The following is a 16,236-nucleotide window of genomic DNA, read 5'->3' as shown; positions in this document are numbered from 1 at the left end:
TTGGACAAAAAAAATACTTTCACATGTTCCAGAGTGCTCTAGTTTTACCAATCTGACAGGACCCTTGCAATGAGTTTTTCATGCTTTTTGGGGTTTTGACAGGGGAATAGTACAGGACTAAAAGTATCTTTTGTGTAACAGTGCACAATGTTTTTCTGCTTTGCTTCCAGAAATACCTATGTGTATACCTCAGCATCCAGCTTCCTCCCTCACTGTCTTTATGTCCTTCTGTTTGTAGCTACCGCAGAGCAGGATGTATTTGACTGTACCTGCTTTAGTCTTTAAAATAGCTTTGCGATGTATGAGGATACACGCAGATGCTAGAAATACCCCCTTCTTTTTTAGTCAGCGCTGTAGTGATGACTGTAGAATCAGAGTTATTTCCTCCTCAAACTCTAGCCAAGAACCAATATTTAGCAACATGTGAGTCTCGACATCAAATGGAAACTATGATTAACAGTTCTTTCTTTTGTCTTCTCTTCCCTTCCCCCTCTCTGTCTTCTTTTCCCTCTCCTCTCTTTTCCTCTTCTCCTTGCAGCCTGCGAGCTGATGAACCGTGGTATCCTGGCTCTGGTCAGCTCAATCGGCTGCATGTCAGCAGGCAGCCTTCAGACCCTAGCTGATGCAATGCACATCCCCCATCTCTTTATCCAGCGGTCTACAGCAGGGACACCGCGCTCCTCCTGCCCACCTACCAGCCGCCTTCCCGGCACTGATGACTACACCCTAATGGTTCGCCCACCGGTCTATCTCAATGAGGTCATTATGCAGGTGGTGTCTGAGTACAGCTGGCAGAAGTTCATCGTCTTCTATGATTCAGATTTTGGTAAGGATACAACCTGTATCTGTCTGATGGGATTTCAGTGAAGTATGGGTATAAATAGCACTCTGGTACCTTGTCTTCTTCCGGGTACCACTTAGGCTGGGGTGCCAAGCTGGCCATGCAAGCATTCTGGAAAACATTGGATATGAGCTCATGCTAATCCTGCAAAATGTCATAATATGAGGAAACCGAGCACATTCTGCAGAAACAATAGAGCAAAACACCGGTCAGCAAGATCACAGCTGGCCATTGACTGGTTGGTGTGCCATTATTATTGAAAAGGGTGCCACAAATCAGTCCACTCATATCGCTCATTTTAAAATCTGTAACCAGTTCCGACTGGCAAATCCTATCACTCCCACATGTATGCGAAATACCACGTGATGTGCATTTTTCTGAAAAAACCCTCAATTTTTCAGTAGAAAAAGCATCTTTTAAAGTAATTTCATCTTTTTTTTAACGTACTATTATTCATCCCAACTATTGTTTAGGTTGTTTACTCAAAGATGTGGCGATGTATAATCCTAAATGAAACTAGTATTACACAATATGTTACAACATGACAATACCACATAGTGACATGTTCCACATCATGTCATTACACCTCAGGAGGTAGTGCTATGATGCTGATCAGAAAAGACATGCACTTACATCAAAGAGGTATTATCTGCACTAAAAAACAAGTACAGAGTGTTCTCGGTTCCAAGAAGCAGACATGTAGCTTATTATTCAGTCCGTCTAAACTTCAGGAGAGTCAGAAAAACTTTGCCTCAACCTCTGACATTTCATGAGCCTGTGAAGTTGGCGTGTAAATTTTGAATTTATCTTATGTAAGAGCATCAATGGTTTCTCAGCATGGTGGGGCATTAGAGGACTAATGGATGATTGGTTATGTCAGACGCTTTGCTCTTCTCCCTTTTTCTCTTCCCTTTTATTTTGTGTCTAATAACAGACTGAGGCAGACATGTGGGCTTGTATTGATGTGCACAGCAACAGGCAGACATGCATATGTATCTTTATGATTGTGACTCATCACTCTGCCTCTGTGTTTATGCTGTCTAACTTTACCCTGCACCCCCCACCCTTCTGGTCCATTAACTCCAACATTAGACTCACAGGATTGAATGTCCTTTTTAAACAGTGCTACTTTTCTGCAGTCTGTTAGCATGCTTTTACAGAGGTTTTGCCTTTTGTATTCTGTACATGTAGTGACACTTTCATATTTATTCAAGCTGTGCTTTTTTATGAGGTAATAATATTCTGTCTCTGAGATTAGACTGAGACAGCTGATGGCCAGGCTTATTTTACCCTATTTTTCCTCCTGACAGTTGAAATGAGGTTTGAGTTTGGCCCCTCAGTTGGTGCACATGTAACCCTTATAATAAAGGGGTGACAGATTTTATTTTGAGCTCCCTAAATGCTTAAATGCTCACCTGACTCATCTTCCATATGCAATACATTAAAACATGTGTGATACTTGTGATTTAAATCTGGATGTGCAATTTCTCACCCAGACCAGATCAAAACACAGAGTTACTGGTGGTGTTCCCCAAACTATAAACATGCAAACCTGTTAGCCAGCATACTGTTAACACAATATTACCAGTACTGACAGCATACTGTTAAACAGAAATCCTTAGAGGATTTCCACCTCTGATCCTTGTTAAATGAAAGGCAACATCTGCTGAAATCATTTCACAAACATATCCAGTTGTTTCACATTTTGGGATCATAGCAATCACTATTGCCCCTCTGATTAATAAGGTAATCTGTAATAGTTGAATGCAGATTATATCCTTCAAATTGCATATTTTGGAATTCAGATAGAAGTACATCAATGAGATTTTTTTGAAGCTCAAACCCTGATCGCCAGTTGGTTTGTGTTTCAATCTTATATTTACATATTGTGACTCAGCAATTCCTCTTTCCACAAGTATGGTCTCAAACTTATTTAAACTCCCATACAAGAACATGTTCTGTCAGTCACATCACTCTTTTTCTATGCCTGTTTTGGTCTTAAGTCTCCTCTTTCTGTAGCTGGACTCTGAGGTCGTGGTAGATTTACCTCTGATGTTCTAACTTTATAGAAACCCGGTGATGCACTACCTTTACAAAAGGCTGAATCTCAAAACCAGGGAGCATTTTGACCACACCAGAATGAATGATGCTGAAATTTGAACTACTGCTGTGATATCAAGCAGTCTTTGGCCAAACAGAAGAACTTCTGAACTTTATCCTCATAAAAGTTTCAGCCTGTAGAGAGCACTGTCACAGTTTTCTGCCTTCGCTGACTCTGTGTTGATTTAATCCTCACTGCTATAATGGAGCTCCATTTCACTCATTGCATTCAATTAACACAATTAATGTGTTGTTTGCATTGATCTCCAATAGGATCTCTGCGCTGGAGTTGTTTTGCAATGCATTCTGCTGGCCCCAACTCAATTTTCCTAGGCATTAAAGCATTTTATCAGAGTATTGAATATGTCATATGAAAGTATGTTCTAACTAGTGAGCTCGATCAGGCAGTTTATATTGGATGGATATTGAATGTGGCCCTTCTGGAAATGATAGTCCAATATATCAGGAGTCAGTTTGGTAAATACTGTGATTAAATCAGCCCTGAGGACCTCTTAGCAGGAACATTTTCATCTAGTCTGTAAATTAATTGGAAAATTAGAGGTATAGTTGAGAGTATGCTAAGTTCTGCAGGGAAGTTCAGAATTGATAGCTTTTTGCATGACATAAAAAGTTTTTCATGTCTACATTTTCAGACTTTCCCTTGATGAATGTTGTTATCCTGTAGGTGCAACCATATGGTATCAGGATCCTTTAAAATGTCACTTTACCAGGATAGAAACTTGTATTAAATTCTCTTCTTTTCTTAATCATAGGGATTGCTGTTTGCACCCATTTGCTCTGAAATATAACCCATATTTGCTTCGTTGAAATGAACTCTGCACAGGCTGATGTGGTTTCAGCTTAGCATCAAAGTTCAGCACAACTGAAAACCTTCATTTCACACCGCGGGTTGAACTTTGTTAAATGTGCATGCAAATTACCAACAAAAATATACATGCCCGTGGGGGGGAGGCTTTCACTCTAACCTTAACCTGACCCTGATCATGACTGAAAGTTGGATCATTGATTTCTCCCTGGCTACACAACCTTAGATCCATGGGTTTCGATCCAAAATTGCTCCCAAATGTGCTCTAGTTCACATAAAGTATCAGACATACACACAATTACATGCTTGCAGAGGCACACTCCTGCACCCCATCTAAATGCCTCCACCCCCTCTGTGCTCTGTGTCCACTGATTCAGCACATGGATCCTCTGGGTTTTGACAGTGCTGTTCTCACAGCCACAGAAGGCCCTTTAAAGATATCACCATTGTTCCCTAATGGCCTCACCCCGTTCAAGGAGAGAAGGGAGATGGCAAGAGCAGAGAGAGAGGGGAGAAACAGTGAGGTACGGTGAGGGAGAGACAGAGACGGAGATGGCCTTTTAAGATGATAGCAATGTTCCCAAAAGGCCTCGCCTCTGAACAAGGAGAGTTCTTTAGAGAACAGACAGTCGAGTGTGTCGTCTCAAATGAAGCTACGGTGCAACTGTCCCAATCCCTATTTTCAGCTCTACTGGTGCGATCCGGACACTGAGAACACATGTTTTCTCTCTATTATCTCCCTCCCTCTCTTGCTGGCGCTCTCTCACTTTATCTTTCCAGCCCTTCCTTTGCCTTTTCATTTACTTCCCTGCTTTCTGTCTGCATTAACACTGTAAAGCTGAAATATATCGAACATTTTATTGACAAGTGCCTGTTACCTGCTGAGTCACCTTGCCTGTAATCCAGTCAGAACCAGAAGCTCAGGTCTCGTTGGGCAAATGTTGGAAGCACCACTTAGAGGTAATAACACTGTTGACATTAAGATGATTTGTTTTGTTTTGCTTTTAGCCAATGACAAGTGGAGCCTGAGGCACAATAGTAAAAGGTTATGGTCTATCCAAAGTGCTGCTTTTAAAGTATGATGCCTGTTAGGTTGCCAGTCTTTTATAAGGAGAAAACAATAAAAGTGCTGATATTTGAGACACATATGCCTTGTTTTATTAAAGTGAAGTGTGTGGCTCTGTTAGAAATGATCCAAATTCAGCTGGAAACACAAAATCTGATTATTTTTCAGCAGTTTTGGCTCCATGGCAACAGTTATCTGTCCTCAAATTGACGTTTTGAGCAAAGGTCAGATAAATGAATCCACATGGGATAAAGCTAAGTCATTGTTTGTCACATATTGGCTTTAGCTGTCAATGGTGCAGCTTCCCAAAATGTCAGCTCAGCCCATCAGAACGGTGTATAACCTACAAGTGTATGTTTTCTGTTATTGTATGGACTCTGGTTATGAATATTTTATCAGACGTTTATGCATTAAATATGAAATCAATACTTATATTCTAAAGAGACACCAATTATAGCATGTTATGTGTTACCATGCAGGTCATGTAACCCATGTATATGGTAATTAAACATGTCTTAACATGTTCAGAATTTTAAACAAATTCAAACATTCAGATTTCTCTTTATCTGCAGCCAGCTGCTGATTAAAGAGTAATGAGACAGATGATAACAGTGGGAAAACAATCCTCGCCCCTTTTTTTCTTCTTATCGCACAGTGAACGCCATGAAAATGTCAACCGCTTTTTTTACTGGTTCATGCAAAGTAGACAAATGTGTACTTAACTGACAGCTGACATTGAAGTGAGTCACCTCACCTATTTTCATATTCCCCTTTTGTGACACTGGGAAAGGGAAATACTTGACCTGACAGATAGGGGTGAGGGATTTAATGAGCAGAGGTAAAGGGACGGACCAAGACAAAAAAAAAAGGAGGGAAAGAGGAAACGAGACAGAAATGTTCCATGCATCAGGGAAAAAAGAAGACATGAAAAAGCTGACTTTGACCTTAAATGAATCATGTGAAGATCTTTGAGGGATGAAGGTGTTAGGGAAAGGAATCTGTTGGATGTTTGAAATGTCAAGTTGTCACTTTAAAAAGGCTCAGTTTTGGTAAAATACCTGTGTATGTTTGATCTCTTTCTAGGTTTTATAAAAAAGCACATGAAGCAGACTGAAAAAGGAGAGTCATCTGGGAAAGGTGCATGGGCTACCTTTTCTTTTAGTTGTTCTGATATCATTTCAGAAAAGAAACACTAAACAGATCAGGTGCAAATTCATCTCCCAATATACTCAGGGATTTATTCATGCGTTACCTAAAGTTTCGTACATACCTGTGGCAGAGCATAATCAAAAGGCTTGAGGAAGTCAGAACAGTATGTTGCAGGTTTAACCACCTTAGCTATTATAGCTCCAGTTTTACATGCAAACACAATTAAAACTGTGTCACACCTTTAGTTGTAAGATTGAAAAATTTAGTCTTGATTTTAAAATTGAAGAATGAAAACAAGAGCTTAATCTTTTGCAGGCATAACATTGTTTATAACAACACTGGAAAGAGAAAGAGGAATGATGAGACACAGACACAATGCTGGAAAGACAGGTATCTTTTTTTAACTGCAGTGAAACCCATAGACACCACAGGAGGGAGAGCTCGTAGGAGGTGAAGGAGAAGGTGAAAAAGACATAAAAGCTATGCCAAGAGAGATGTGGGAAAAGTTGATGATAAAGTAAGGTTTGAAGAAACAGAGGCAAAAAAAGGTACGCTCGTGAGCCAAACACTGACGCTCTACAAGCTTTTTAGAGGGAGGTCATGTCTTACTGTGTCTCCTCCAGAGTAAAATCCTGCAGAGAGCAAGAGATGAAAGTGGAAATATATAAGGAAAAACAGAAACCGTAAAGCAGGGGGTGGATAGGGACAGAGATCTAAAGGCATATCAGATTTGGCAGGGTAAAGTGAAAAGCAGACAAGTGGGCAGGTAACAAAAAACAACAGAAACGGGGGTAATATCTTTTACAAAATAGTGTGACCCAAGAGTGGTGTTTTACATCCTTAGAGGACACTGGAGCTGAAATATTTTCACAATATGGAGTTCAGTTAGGAAGAGAGGGCTAAGAAAGGGGCAGACTACAGCAAAGCAGGAAGAAGAGATGATCATCTGAAGTGTTTAGAATATAGAGGTACAGCTTACTACTTTGAGAATATTTTAGTAGACAAATCTTATAACCTAAATATTTTTCCGTAAGGCCAGTAGAAAAATCCTCAAGTTTTGGTTTCAATACCCACAGATGTAGCTGTAAGTCAGCGGTCAGGGCTTTTAGAGGACTGCCACCCGCTGAAAAGACCGGTATGAAGGGAGAAGCTGTGTGACTTTCCTGATGGAAACAGGTGTTTCTCTCTCTCCTACTCTTCTATAAAGAGTAAGCCTAGTGACCACTAATACCAGCCTGCTAATTCTTGATAGTCAACACTGAGCAAATTCAATTTCAGTATGGATAATCTCCCAGAAACTAGAATTGTACACACACATTATGGAAGAACAATATTTTCTTTCTTTCTTTTTAAAGTAAAATAAATGTTAGGTGAAATAGGTGTTTCTAAATCATGTCATTTAAGTTATCAACAAGAAAAGCACTCAGAGAGCGCAGACGTCTGTGAAGCATATCGTGATTGTCACACAACACTTAAGTCCTACTTTGATGTTATACTCCCTTTCAGCAGACTGTCTGCTACAATTTGGTGTTAGATGCAGGTTTGTACAATAATTTGTTACCTGACAGTGTTGAAAATTATGATGACCCAGTACATATGTCATATTCCAGATCTTAGTATCCAGAATATTGGCAGGATCTGGATTGTTCTTTTATGTCTGTCAGAAATTATGGTGACCTTGTCTTGTATTCTTTTGCAAAGCATTCTGAGCATTTATCATGGAGTTATATACACATATGGTGAAAATGGCCCTATCTCACAATGATAAAGAATCCTGCAAAAAAACCCTGGATTCAGGCGGTGATTCGGATCACCCCCAAAATGTAATCACGTCTTCCTTATCCCATTTTGATCATTTCTTGAAAATTTCATCCAGATCTGTTTGTTAGCTTTTGAGTTATTTTGTTCACAGACAAACAAACTGACAAACTCTCCCAGAAACATAACCTCCTCGGCGAAGGTTATAACAGTCACCAAGTAATATGAATAGTGTGTGATAGTCCCAGTACAGGGCAAAATATTAAACTGTCCTAAAACAAGAGTTGATGAAAGGGAGAGCTGAACATGAACCATACCTGAAAGCCAAGGGAAGCAGTGTGTGGTGGGTTAAAAGCAGGAAAAGATTTGAAGAGATTAGTAAAGTGACTTGCACCTAAAAGGTGCCAAGTCGTTTATAGTGCTGGTTTTTAACAAATGTTTTCTGAGCTCTCTGCAGGTACTTTAACAATGGGGAGCCTGGGGTTTCTGAGGGAATAAAGAATGAAAGAAGGGATAAGAAAGAGAGAAATAAAGCTAAAGAGTGGTGGACAAGGCTAGGTACTTAGATCTAAAGGAGTAGACAATTTAGAGAGCAATATAAGGTGTGAAAGACGATTGCTGCTTCAGGCTTTTAATTCCTTATGTGGAAGAAAACTGCTCAAGTTTAGGTCCAAATCCTGAGGGCTTGGTACTTGAACATTTTGAGCCACATGTACAGCTGATGAATTAATCCACTAGGCCAAAGCTTAGGTGGAACATTCATTTTGAGGCTCAATCCATATTTAAGAAGCACTACCTTTGAGCCGTACAACAGTGAAATGCCCAGGGCAGGGATAAGGATAGCCAGGAGAAAAAGGCTGAGGGGAAAGACAAAGATTATGGGAGATGATGTTGGACTGACAGCAGAATAGAACATTGTGAGGGAAGCTTCAGGAGCAGACGTACAAACAGACATTTTCGTAGAAAATAGTGTTTTTGCCTTTCCATAATTTAGAAACTATGTTTTGTTTTTTCATCTTTTCCCTGCGGTTCATCACACAATACTGTTAAGGTTTTTTCAAAACAACATCTATGTCAGTCAGGAAGTTGAATGAGAGATAATGTACAGTGAGTGGCTGATTCTGTGAAATAGTGCCCCCTTCACAGTGAGACAAGACCTCTTTATGTCTTTACCCTTTAAATGCTCTGTTTGCATAACCACCAGCTAACTGTAGATTACCCATGGCTAACACAGCCAGGTGATTGGTAAGAAAATGTAATAGCAATAGCTATACAAACCTGGCATTACAATCTTAAATTTTAGATTGTAAAACCCAGGCTATGCTTTTGAACATTCAGTGAGCTGTAATCAATTGAGATGTTGCCCTGACCCAATCAGAGCAGCACTTGTTACCCTAAATTGTGCTTGGCACTGAACTGTCCAGTAGGGTCATTCTTACTCCACCACTATTTACCTGTATCTCATCTTACTATTTTCGTGTTACTACAAAGCTTGAAATCCACGAAAAGGAAGTTGAATTGTGATGTGAACAATGATCTTGATGTGTTGAAGGGAGGGATAATTGGAGGACAGGCAGTCCCTCTTTGTTAAGTCCAAGCCAGTTATGCTTGGCTTTTCCCACAAAGCCCTCAAGCAAGAGTTACTAGGCCAGACTTTCAGCGCCTCTGGCAGGGAGAGGGTGGTTGAGACAAAAGGGCACAAAGAAGAAGGGCCTAAAACTGTGAAGTCAGATGCAGAACAAATCCAAAAAGTTTGGTATTTTCTGTGTTATTTGAGGGATTTGAAGATTTTTAAGTCAAACAAAGGGAGGCAGGGGAACACTGACAGACAGTGAGGGAGTTACATAAAGTGAATCTCATTTGCAGGTGTTTGATGTTTCCTCCCTATTTAATACCCACTGGTATCTTCTTTAATATCTGAAGTGTTAACATCTTCTTTGGACTGTGGGTGCTTTTCATTTCTTCACAGTGCAAAGTTCACTTCAGTATTCTCATCTTTTATTATTCTGCCTCTCAGTGCAGCCTGAAGCAGCTGTTTTTTTTTTTTTTTAATATATACCGTTGGTGTAGTTCCCGTTTTTAAACTCTTACATGGCCAAAAATCACATGCGCTGTTTTGTCATCGTATCAACAAAAGAGGCTGATTTTAATCTTTCCCTCTGGATCTCATTCATATGCAGCTCATAATCAAATCACTTAACTGACTAATTGCGAAAATGGCTTTACAGTTAACAAGTTGGAGAGGACAAGGCAAGTCATTAGCACTTTGAATTATTAAATTACTTTTCTAATCCAAGCAACTGTAACGTTGATAGTTCAAGTCAAGGCTACCTGTCACATTTGGCGAAGGGGAAAGAAAGATCATGATTATTGCTGGAATAAAAACACTTATTCAAAAAGAACCAGCTTAGACTGTTTGTTAGACATGAACACCAGTCTCCAGTGTAGAGTTTAGGGGCATTACCCATGATACAAAGCCTGCCTCTTTGAGAGGTATAACAGCTTGGTCTGTGCACATTCCCAAAATGAGATTCAGCCTGAAGGAACAGAAAGCAAACAGAGGGGAAACTGAGGGGGATTTCAGATGATAAGCCAAGGGAAGAGAGGAGGATGAGAGGAAAGCAAGCAGGGGGGAAAGGAAGTAGTGGTTCCTGAACACACACAGAGTGCCACTGAGCTGGTCGGAACATGCAGGTGAAATCCCTGTGTGCTGTTGGCTGCTACACTACATTAACTCAAGCTTTTACTCGAGCTAGGGACTTGGAGGATGGATGGGACAGAGGGGAAGAAAGGAAGCCTGACGAATTAGGGAAAGAGACGGACCGGGAACAATTCCTTACAAACCTCTGCCTTGTTTTGTGGGAAGTAATAGAAGCAATTTCAAGTGAGGGAAATTTCTTTGCAAAATGCCTTTTCAGTTCCACCTCTTTAACCCGAAACACAAAGCAACAACTCACAAAGGCATACTGCAAAGTGGGAGAGTATCTGAAGTTACTCATGATCATAAAGACACTGCAAGTTTTTTGTAAGTTTTGCAAAAAACTGTGTGGTAATAGCACAGGAGTAGTGATACAGCCATCTCAATTAGATGAGGATGAAGAGTCCCTTGACTGTTTGGATGCACAGCATGTCTTTGCATGGGCGACCGGGGGGTGGGAGTGGTTGAGTAAGATGACAGCGCTCGGGGAAAAAGCTGTTGAGGTGATGGGTGATCATGGTGTTAATGGAGCGGTACTGTCTCCCAGAGGAATGTTTCTCAAACAGATGGTTGCCTGGGTGGGCAAGGTCGGTGGCAATTTTACCCGTCTTTTCATCCGCTCTGGTGTCCTGAAGCTCCTTGATGAAGAGCAGCTGACAGCCAATGATGCGCTCAGCAGTCGGGGAGGAACATGCTCCAGCCTTGTCCTCTGAACAGCAGGATGTGGGAAATCAACCAAACTTTGATGCAAAGGGCAGGGATGCTTTTGATTATTAATGTGGAAAATTAGACTGGAGATGTCCACATTTGAAAGTCAATGACTCAGTTTCTCCTTTTTTCCTGGGAGGTGGTAATAAAACACTCTGACACAGGATGTCTTACCCTTAACTTTAAACCCTCTGACTGACTTTTAAAGAATGATGCAGTCCTTAAAGATTCTTGGTTCAACTCTCTTTGTTCAGACTTTCATTAAATAAGGGATATTTGCATGCTTACAGCCTTTCAGAGTTCACAACTAAAATACAATTGCAGTATTTGATGGTCCCCATTTGTTTAAACTACGGCTGTTACTTTAACCTGTTAATTAGATTAATTAATTACACTGCAAATTGTTGTGTTAAAAATTAATGAGATTAACTCATTGGCTGCCAGCCATTTTCAGCGCATCTTGAGTGATCTTTCAAGACCCAAATAATACTTTTAGTGGGCTCTATTCTTTAACGTCTCTCTTCCTGTTTTTGATTTTAAAAAAAACAGACAAAACATACTTTTTTAAATGCGTTCACCTTGGGTGCTCCATCCTTAAATCCTCTCCATGACCTCCGTTGTCTTTTCTCACGATTGGGCCACTCTTTCTCTCTGAACTATCGTGACACATCCTCAGTTTGAGCGTGAGCTTCCTGAACTTTTCTGACTTGCAGCATCTCGTTATGCCTCTGTCACCTCACATCTCCTCCTCATATCCATGCTGATCTCTCATCCAAAGAGCGCACCACTCTCCCCACAGTAGTTTTTGAGCATGATTTTGACAAACTCCACCAGACCCTGCCTCCACAGATGTCAATGGCAGCAAACACGGACATTTTGATATTGGCCAGTTGAAAAAAAAAGTGGATTTACATATTAGAATTTTCTCTTCTTCGTGTATTCATTTGATTGGTCATGCACAACAATTTTGTAATGTCCTGAATTCAAATTCTTTATTTGGGGGCCTTAAGCAGTTATGAAATTAAAATGTGATTAATTAAAATTAATTAGCTACGAATCCTGTAATTAATTAGTTTAATTTGTTAACCACCTGACAGCACTCGTTAAAACTTTTAACACTTTTGACTACAACCCGCAGGCTGTAGGGCCTACACCAGTAGTAATTGTCATCTAAGATTCCAAAATCACCTTCTCTCCTGTAATAACACATGTAACTTAACAGTAAACAATTAATGTTTTTATACAAAGTAATTTTTCTCTCTGGGGGCCAACAGCAGAGCCATCAGGAACACAGCTTTTACTCGTCACAAAGTGAAAGTTAAGACAGTTGAACTAAAGTCCCATGGACATGAAGCTGACCAAACATGGACAAACTAACTTTAAAGGTACAAGTCAGTGGCCACAGTCTTTAAAGCAGACAGGAGAAGGCAGGAAGTCAATACTGTCTGGCCAGCCCTGGAAAAACAACCTTATTTCTTTGGTCTACGTCCCTGTGTTTTCTACTTGTGTGAGGAGCTTTAAAACAGCATTGATTTTGTAGCAGATGATTTGCAAGAGATTAAACACTATTATAAGAGACATTTCACTTTAACACTTAGCTTTTGTCCTCTGGAATTACTGCACATGGTGTAACAGCTATCAGGGACATAACATTACCCTCAACTCGTGATTCTGTTTGCACATGAAGCTGGATTCACAAAACAGGCTTTACAAAAGGTTCAAAGTCACTGCCTCAAAATCCGCTTTTTTTGATGCCTTTATGTGTACTTTTCACTGTTTCTCGTCTGATGGCAATCTTCCTATGGGAGTGAATATAAACAGATAATCATCAGCAAAGAATATTTAATCCACAAACACACTGTAGAGAGGCATAAGCTCTTAAATTGTCATCATGCATCTCTTTCTCTCTCTGCTACCCACAGAGACACAACTCGTGACATACATTGTGAGTAGAGACAAGAAGAGCAGGAGTAAGAGTTCATTGATAGCAGGAGACAATCTTATATGGATAGATAACAAAAAATAGTAAAGGGAAGGGAAATACATTGGAGGTGCCTCCTCCATTGCAAAGCCCATCTTAGCTGGAACTGTTAGTATGTCTCCTTGAGGTTACTGAGAAACAAAACAGTATGCTACAAGAGAAGTAAAAGGACAATAATGCCCTCTTCTGTTTAAAACAGGCCATTGTGATTCATTTCTCATCTCACACTGATTTGAATCATTTCGCATTCACACCAGTTTTAAAATGTCTCCTCACTGTTGAGTCCTTACTTGTGTGGCTGTGTGTGTTAAAAAGTTACATTGGTGGACCTAAAAATAGATGACTTAACTTTTGCTTCACTACAGTAATGTATACTATATAATCGTGTTATTTTGTGTTGTTTGTAATCCATGTAAATCTGATGTTTGCTGAAGTTATTTACAAATTCTCTGCGCGATGTGAGTGAGTTTGATAGAGCTTCACACTGAGACAGCTGGGCCTGTTTTTAAGGCTCTTCACAGGGTGAGGAAAATGCATTAGACACACAACCTGAACCATAAGCCAGTGTGGAGAAAGGATTGATGAAGGCAAATAAAGCCAGAGCGACCCTTTAGTCAGTCAGCAGACTGGATGACAGAAAGAGAGAAGGACCAGCAGGTGGACTACAAGTCAGCAAAGAGGCCAATAATACAGTCTGTAAAGTTCAGGCAGACATGACATAAAGCATGACAGAAGAAAGCGCTCAGACTTACTGGTAAGCTCAAGCTGCTCAAGAGTGGGCTTAAATAAATCTTTTATCCAAAATAAAAACTGCAAGCAAAAGATGCATGAAAATATGGAGGTATTGTATTGACGATTCGTCTCTATTATGTTATGCTTTGTTTGACAAAAGTGTTTTTGATTCTGTTGATTTAAAAAACTTTCTTACCTCAAACATAAATCATACAGCATAAAACTCCTGACAGAGCTTGGGATAATCAATACATAAATGACAGTTTGTGTGCCATATTAGAGAAATACATTTTAAGTTGGAGCAAAAGCGTGTAGGGCTGTGGTTAGGTTTAATGTGTGTGTATATATGAATAGTTTAATGGCAATTTGTGCACTCATGTGTCTCACTGACTGTGTTTTCTTCACTGTTAATTGAGTACAGGAAGGCGAATGCAATTTTGCTTTATTGAAAGGAAGACATCTGCAGGGCACACTGAAGTAGACGTTCTATTATATTTTTGTGGATTAAAAAATGTTCCAAGGTTGAATGGCAAACTGTTTAATTTTCATTTCCACAACCTTTGATTACCAAGGACATCATCAACCCAGACACAGGAAATTATCCTACATTATTAGCATCCTTTCTGAATGAGATGTTTTACCCAGAGAAAAAAATTATAGTGAATAGCCATCCAAGGCCCAGCTGAATGGGCATTAACTAGTCCAAGGGCTCACCAGGAAATAGTAAAAATAATTATTAATTGAAGTGCATCAGTCATTCATTTTCTACTGCTCATCCTCTTTAGAGTCACAGCTGTTTTAGGGCAAGAGGCAGGGTTCACCCTGAACTGGTCACCAGTCAATCACAGAGCCCACACACAAAGACAGAAAACCTTTCGCATGTATGCTCACACCTACAGGCAATTTAGATTTACCCATTCCAGCCAGAGAACCCAGGAGAACATGCTGGCTCCACACAGAAAGGCCCATCCTTCCATATATCAGACCAGGATTTGATCTGGCGACCTTCTTGCTTTTTAGGCAGCAGGGCTAACCACTTTGCAAGACTCTTTGCACAGACAAGATTTTACCCAACCTCTTTTAGTTAAGACCGTTACAACAATCAATTTAGGTCAGTTTTTAACTCCAACACAAAAAATTGAAATTGATATATGTTTTACTTGTTGATCAACAACCAATTTAATACATTAAATTAATTTACCAATAAACTACAGTAAATACATTTTAATGACTTGGGAACTCAATGTCCTAGTTTGAATGAGAACAACACTGTTTAGCCATAACAAATGACAGCTTGATGTCTCTTTTTGCATATCTTTTCTCTCTACAGTCCAACTGTTCTCGATAATTGGTGGTCAAACCATGTTAAAGAAATGCAACTACAAGAGAAGAAATTCAACTTTTGTCAATACTAGTACCTTGTAGGCTTGTCACGATACTGGATTTCTAACTTCGATACGATATTTTGAAAAATATCGATTTTCGAAACGATTTTCGATACCATGCAACCAGGGCTTGACATTAACATTTTTGCTCACCAGCCACTGTGGCTAGTTGTTATCCAAATTCACCAGCCACTCAGCATTTTCACTAGCCACAAATTTGTTGTTGGATAATTATGTTTAATATGATGAAAGCAGACAAAAACATGGTAAAGTTTACTTGAACTAGATTTACAACCTTTTTAAATGTAAATGACCTCTGTTTACACTTAAATCAAGACTACATAAATGTTTAACCCCATTATCAGGTATTCAGTTCTGAAACGGTTGTGCTTCTTTAATATGAAAATATACAGACAATAAAGACAAAGTAATTAAAGGAGGAGTTTATTATTGATTTGAATGAAATTTGTTATGTTTGAGGGTTGGTTGAAAAGATAAAAACTAAACTGAAAAACTAGCAAGAAAAAATGTTTGCTTAGATATTTATTTAGAAAAGTAATTTTTAGTAATAAACTAAGTACGGTACTTTCTGGACTATGTCACTTCGTAGTATAATTATACATTTTTTTAAAGTCGTATCAATCAAAAGAAAAAAAATGCATCATGAAGACGAAAACAGCAGATAGGCTATAAGTCACACTGGACCATAAGTTTCATTTTTTTAGAATGATTTGGTTTGTTTACAGTATTTCCAGAGTGAACTTTTTATATAAAGCTGTGATAAATGTTTGTACATTAGGAGGTTTAAATATTGTTCCTACAGCTCCTCGTATCTGTGACCAGTTTCTCTTCTCTACGTGCGCTCCTCTCCTCTCCTCTCCTCTCCCCCTCCCCTGCTCTAGGTGAGTGTTGCTGGTGAGATCGGTGCAGTGTGAGCTTAAATGAGCTCCATCCTCACTTTTAAAAAGTTACAGGAGTTTTGGCGCTAGTTT

At 39.5% G+C, this 16,236-nt stretch overlaps 1 protein-coding gene across 3 annotated transcripts in view; it reads left to right on the top strand.

Annotated features, from left to right (window-relative positions):
* Positions 1–16,236, top strand: part of grid2 (glutamate receptor, ionotropic, delta 2) — a 534,507-nt gene that overhangs the window by 292,549 nt on the left and 225,722 nt on the right. For all 3 annotated transcript variants that reach the window (XM_074669717.1, XM_074669718.1, XM_074669719.1), the window contains exon 3: positions 539–826. In XM_074669717.1, coding sequence (XP_074525818.1) covers positions 539–826 — 288 coding nt within the window. The remainder of the gene's footprint in view (positions 1–538; positions 827–16,236) is intronic.

Source organism: Halichoeres trimaculatus, unplaced genomic scaffold (assembly GCF_033239565.1).
Source record: "Halichoeres trimaculatus isolate MK-OKI-2021-1 unplaced genomic scaffold, fHalTri1.1 fHalTri1_scaffold_5, whole genome shotgun sequence".
Classification (NCBI taxonomy): domain Eukaryota; kingdom Metazoa; phylum Chordata; class Actinopteri; order Labriformes; family Labridae; genus Halichoeres; species Halichoeres trimaculatus.
Note: the sequence above shows the minus strand (reverse complement) of the source record. Positions and strands in the feature narration are given on the sequence as shown.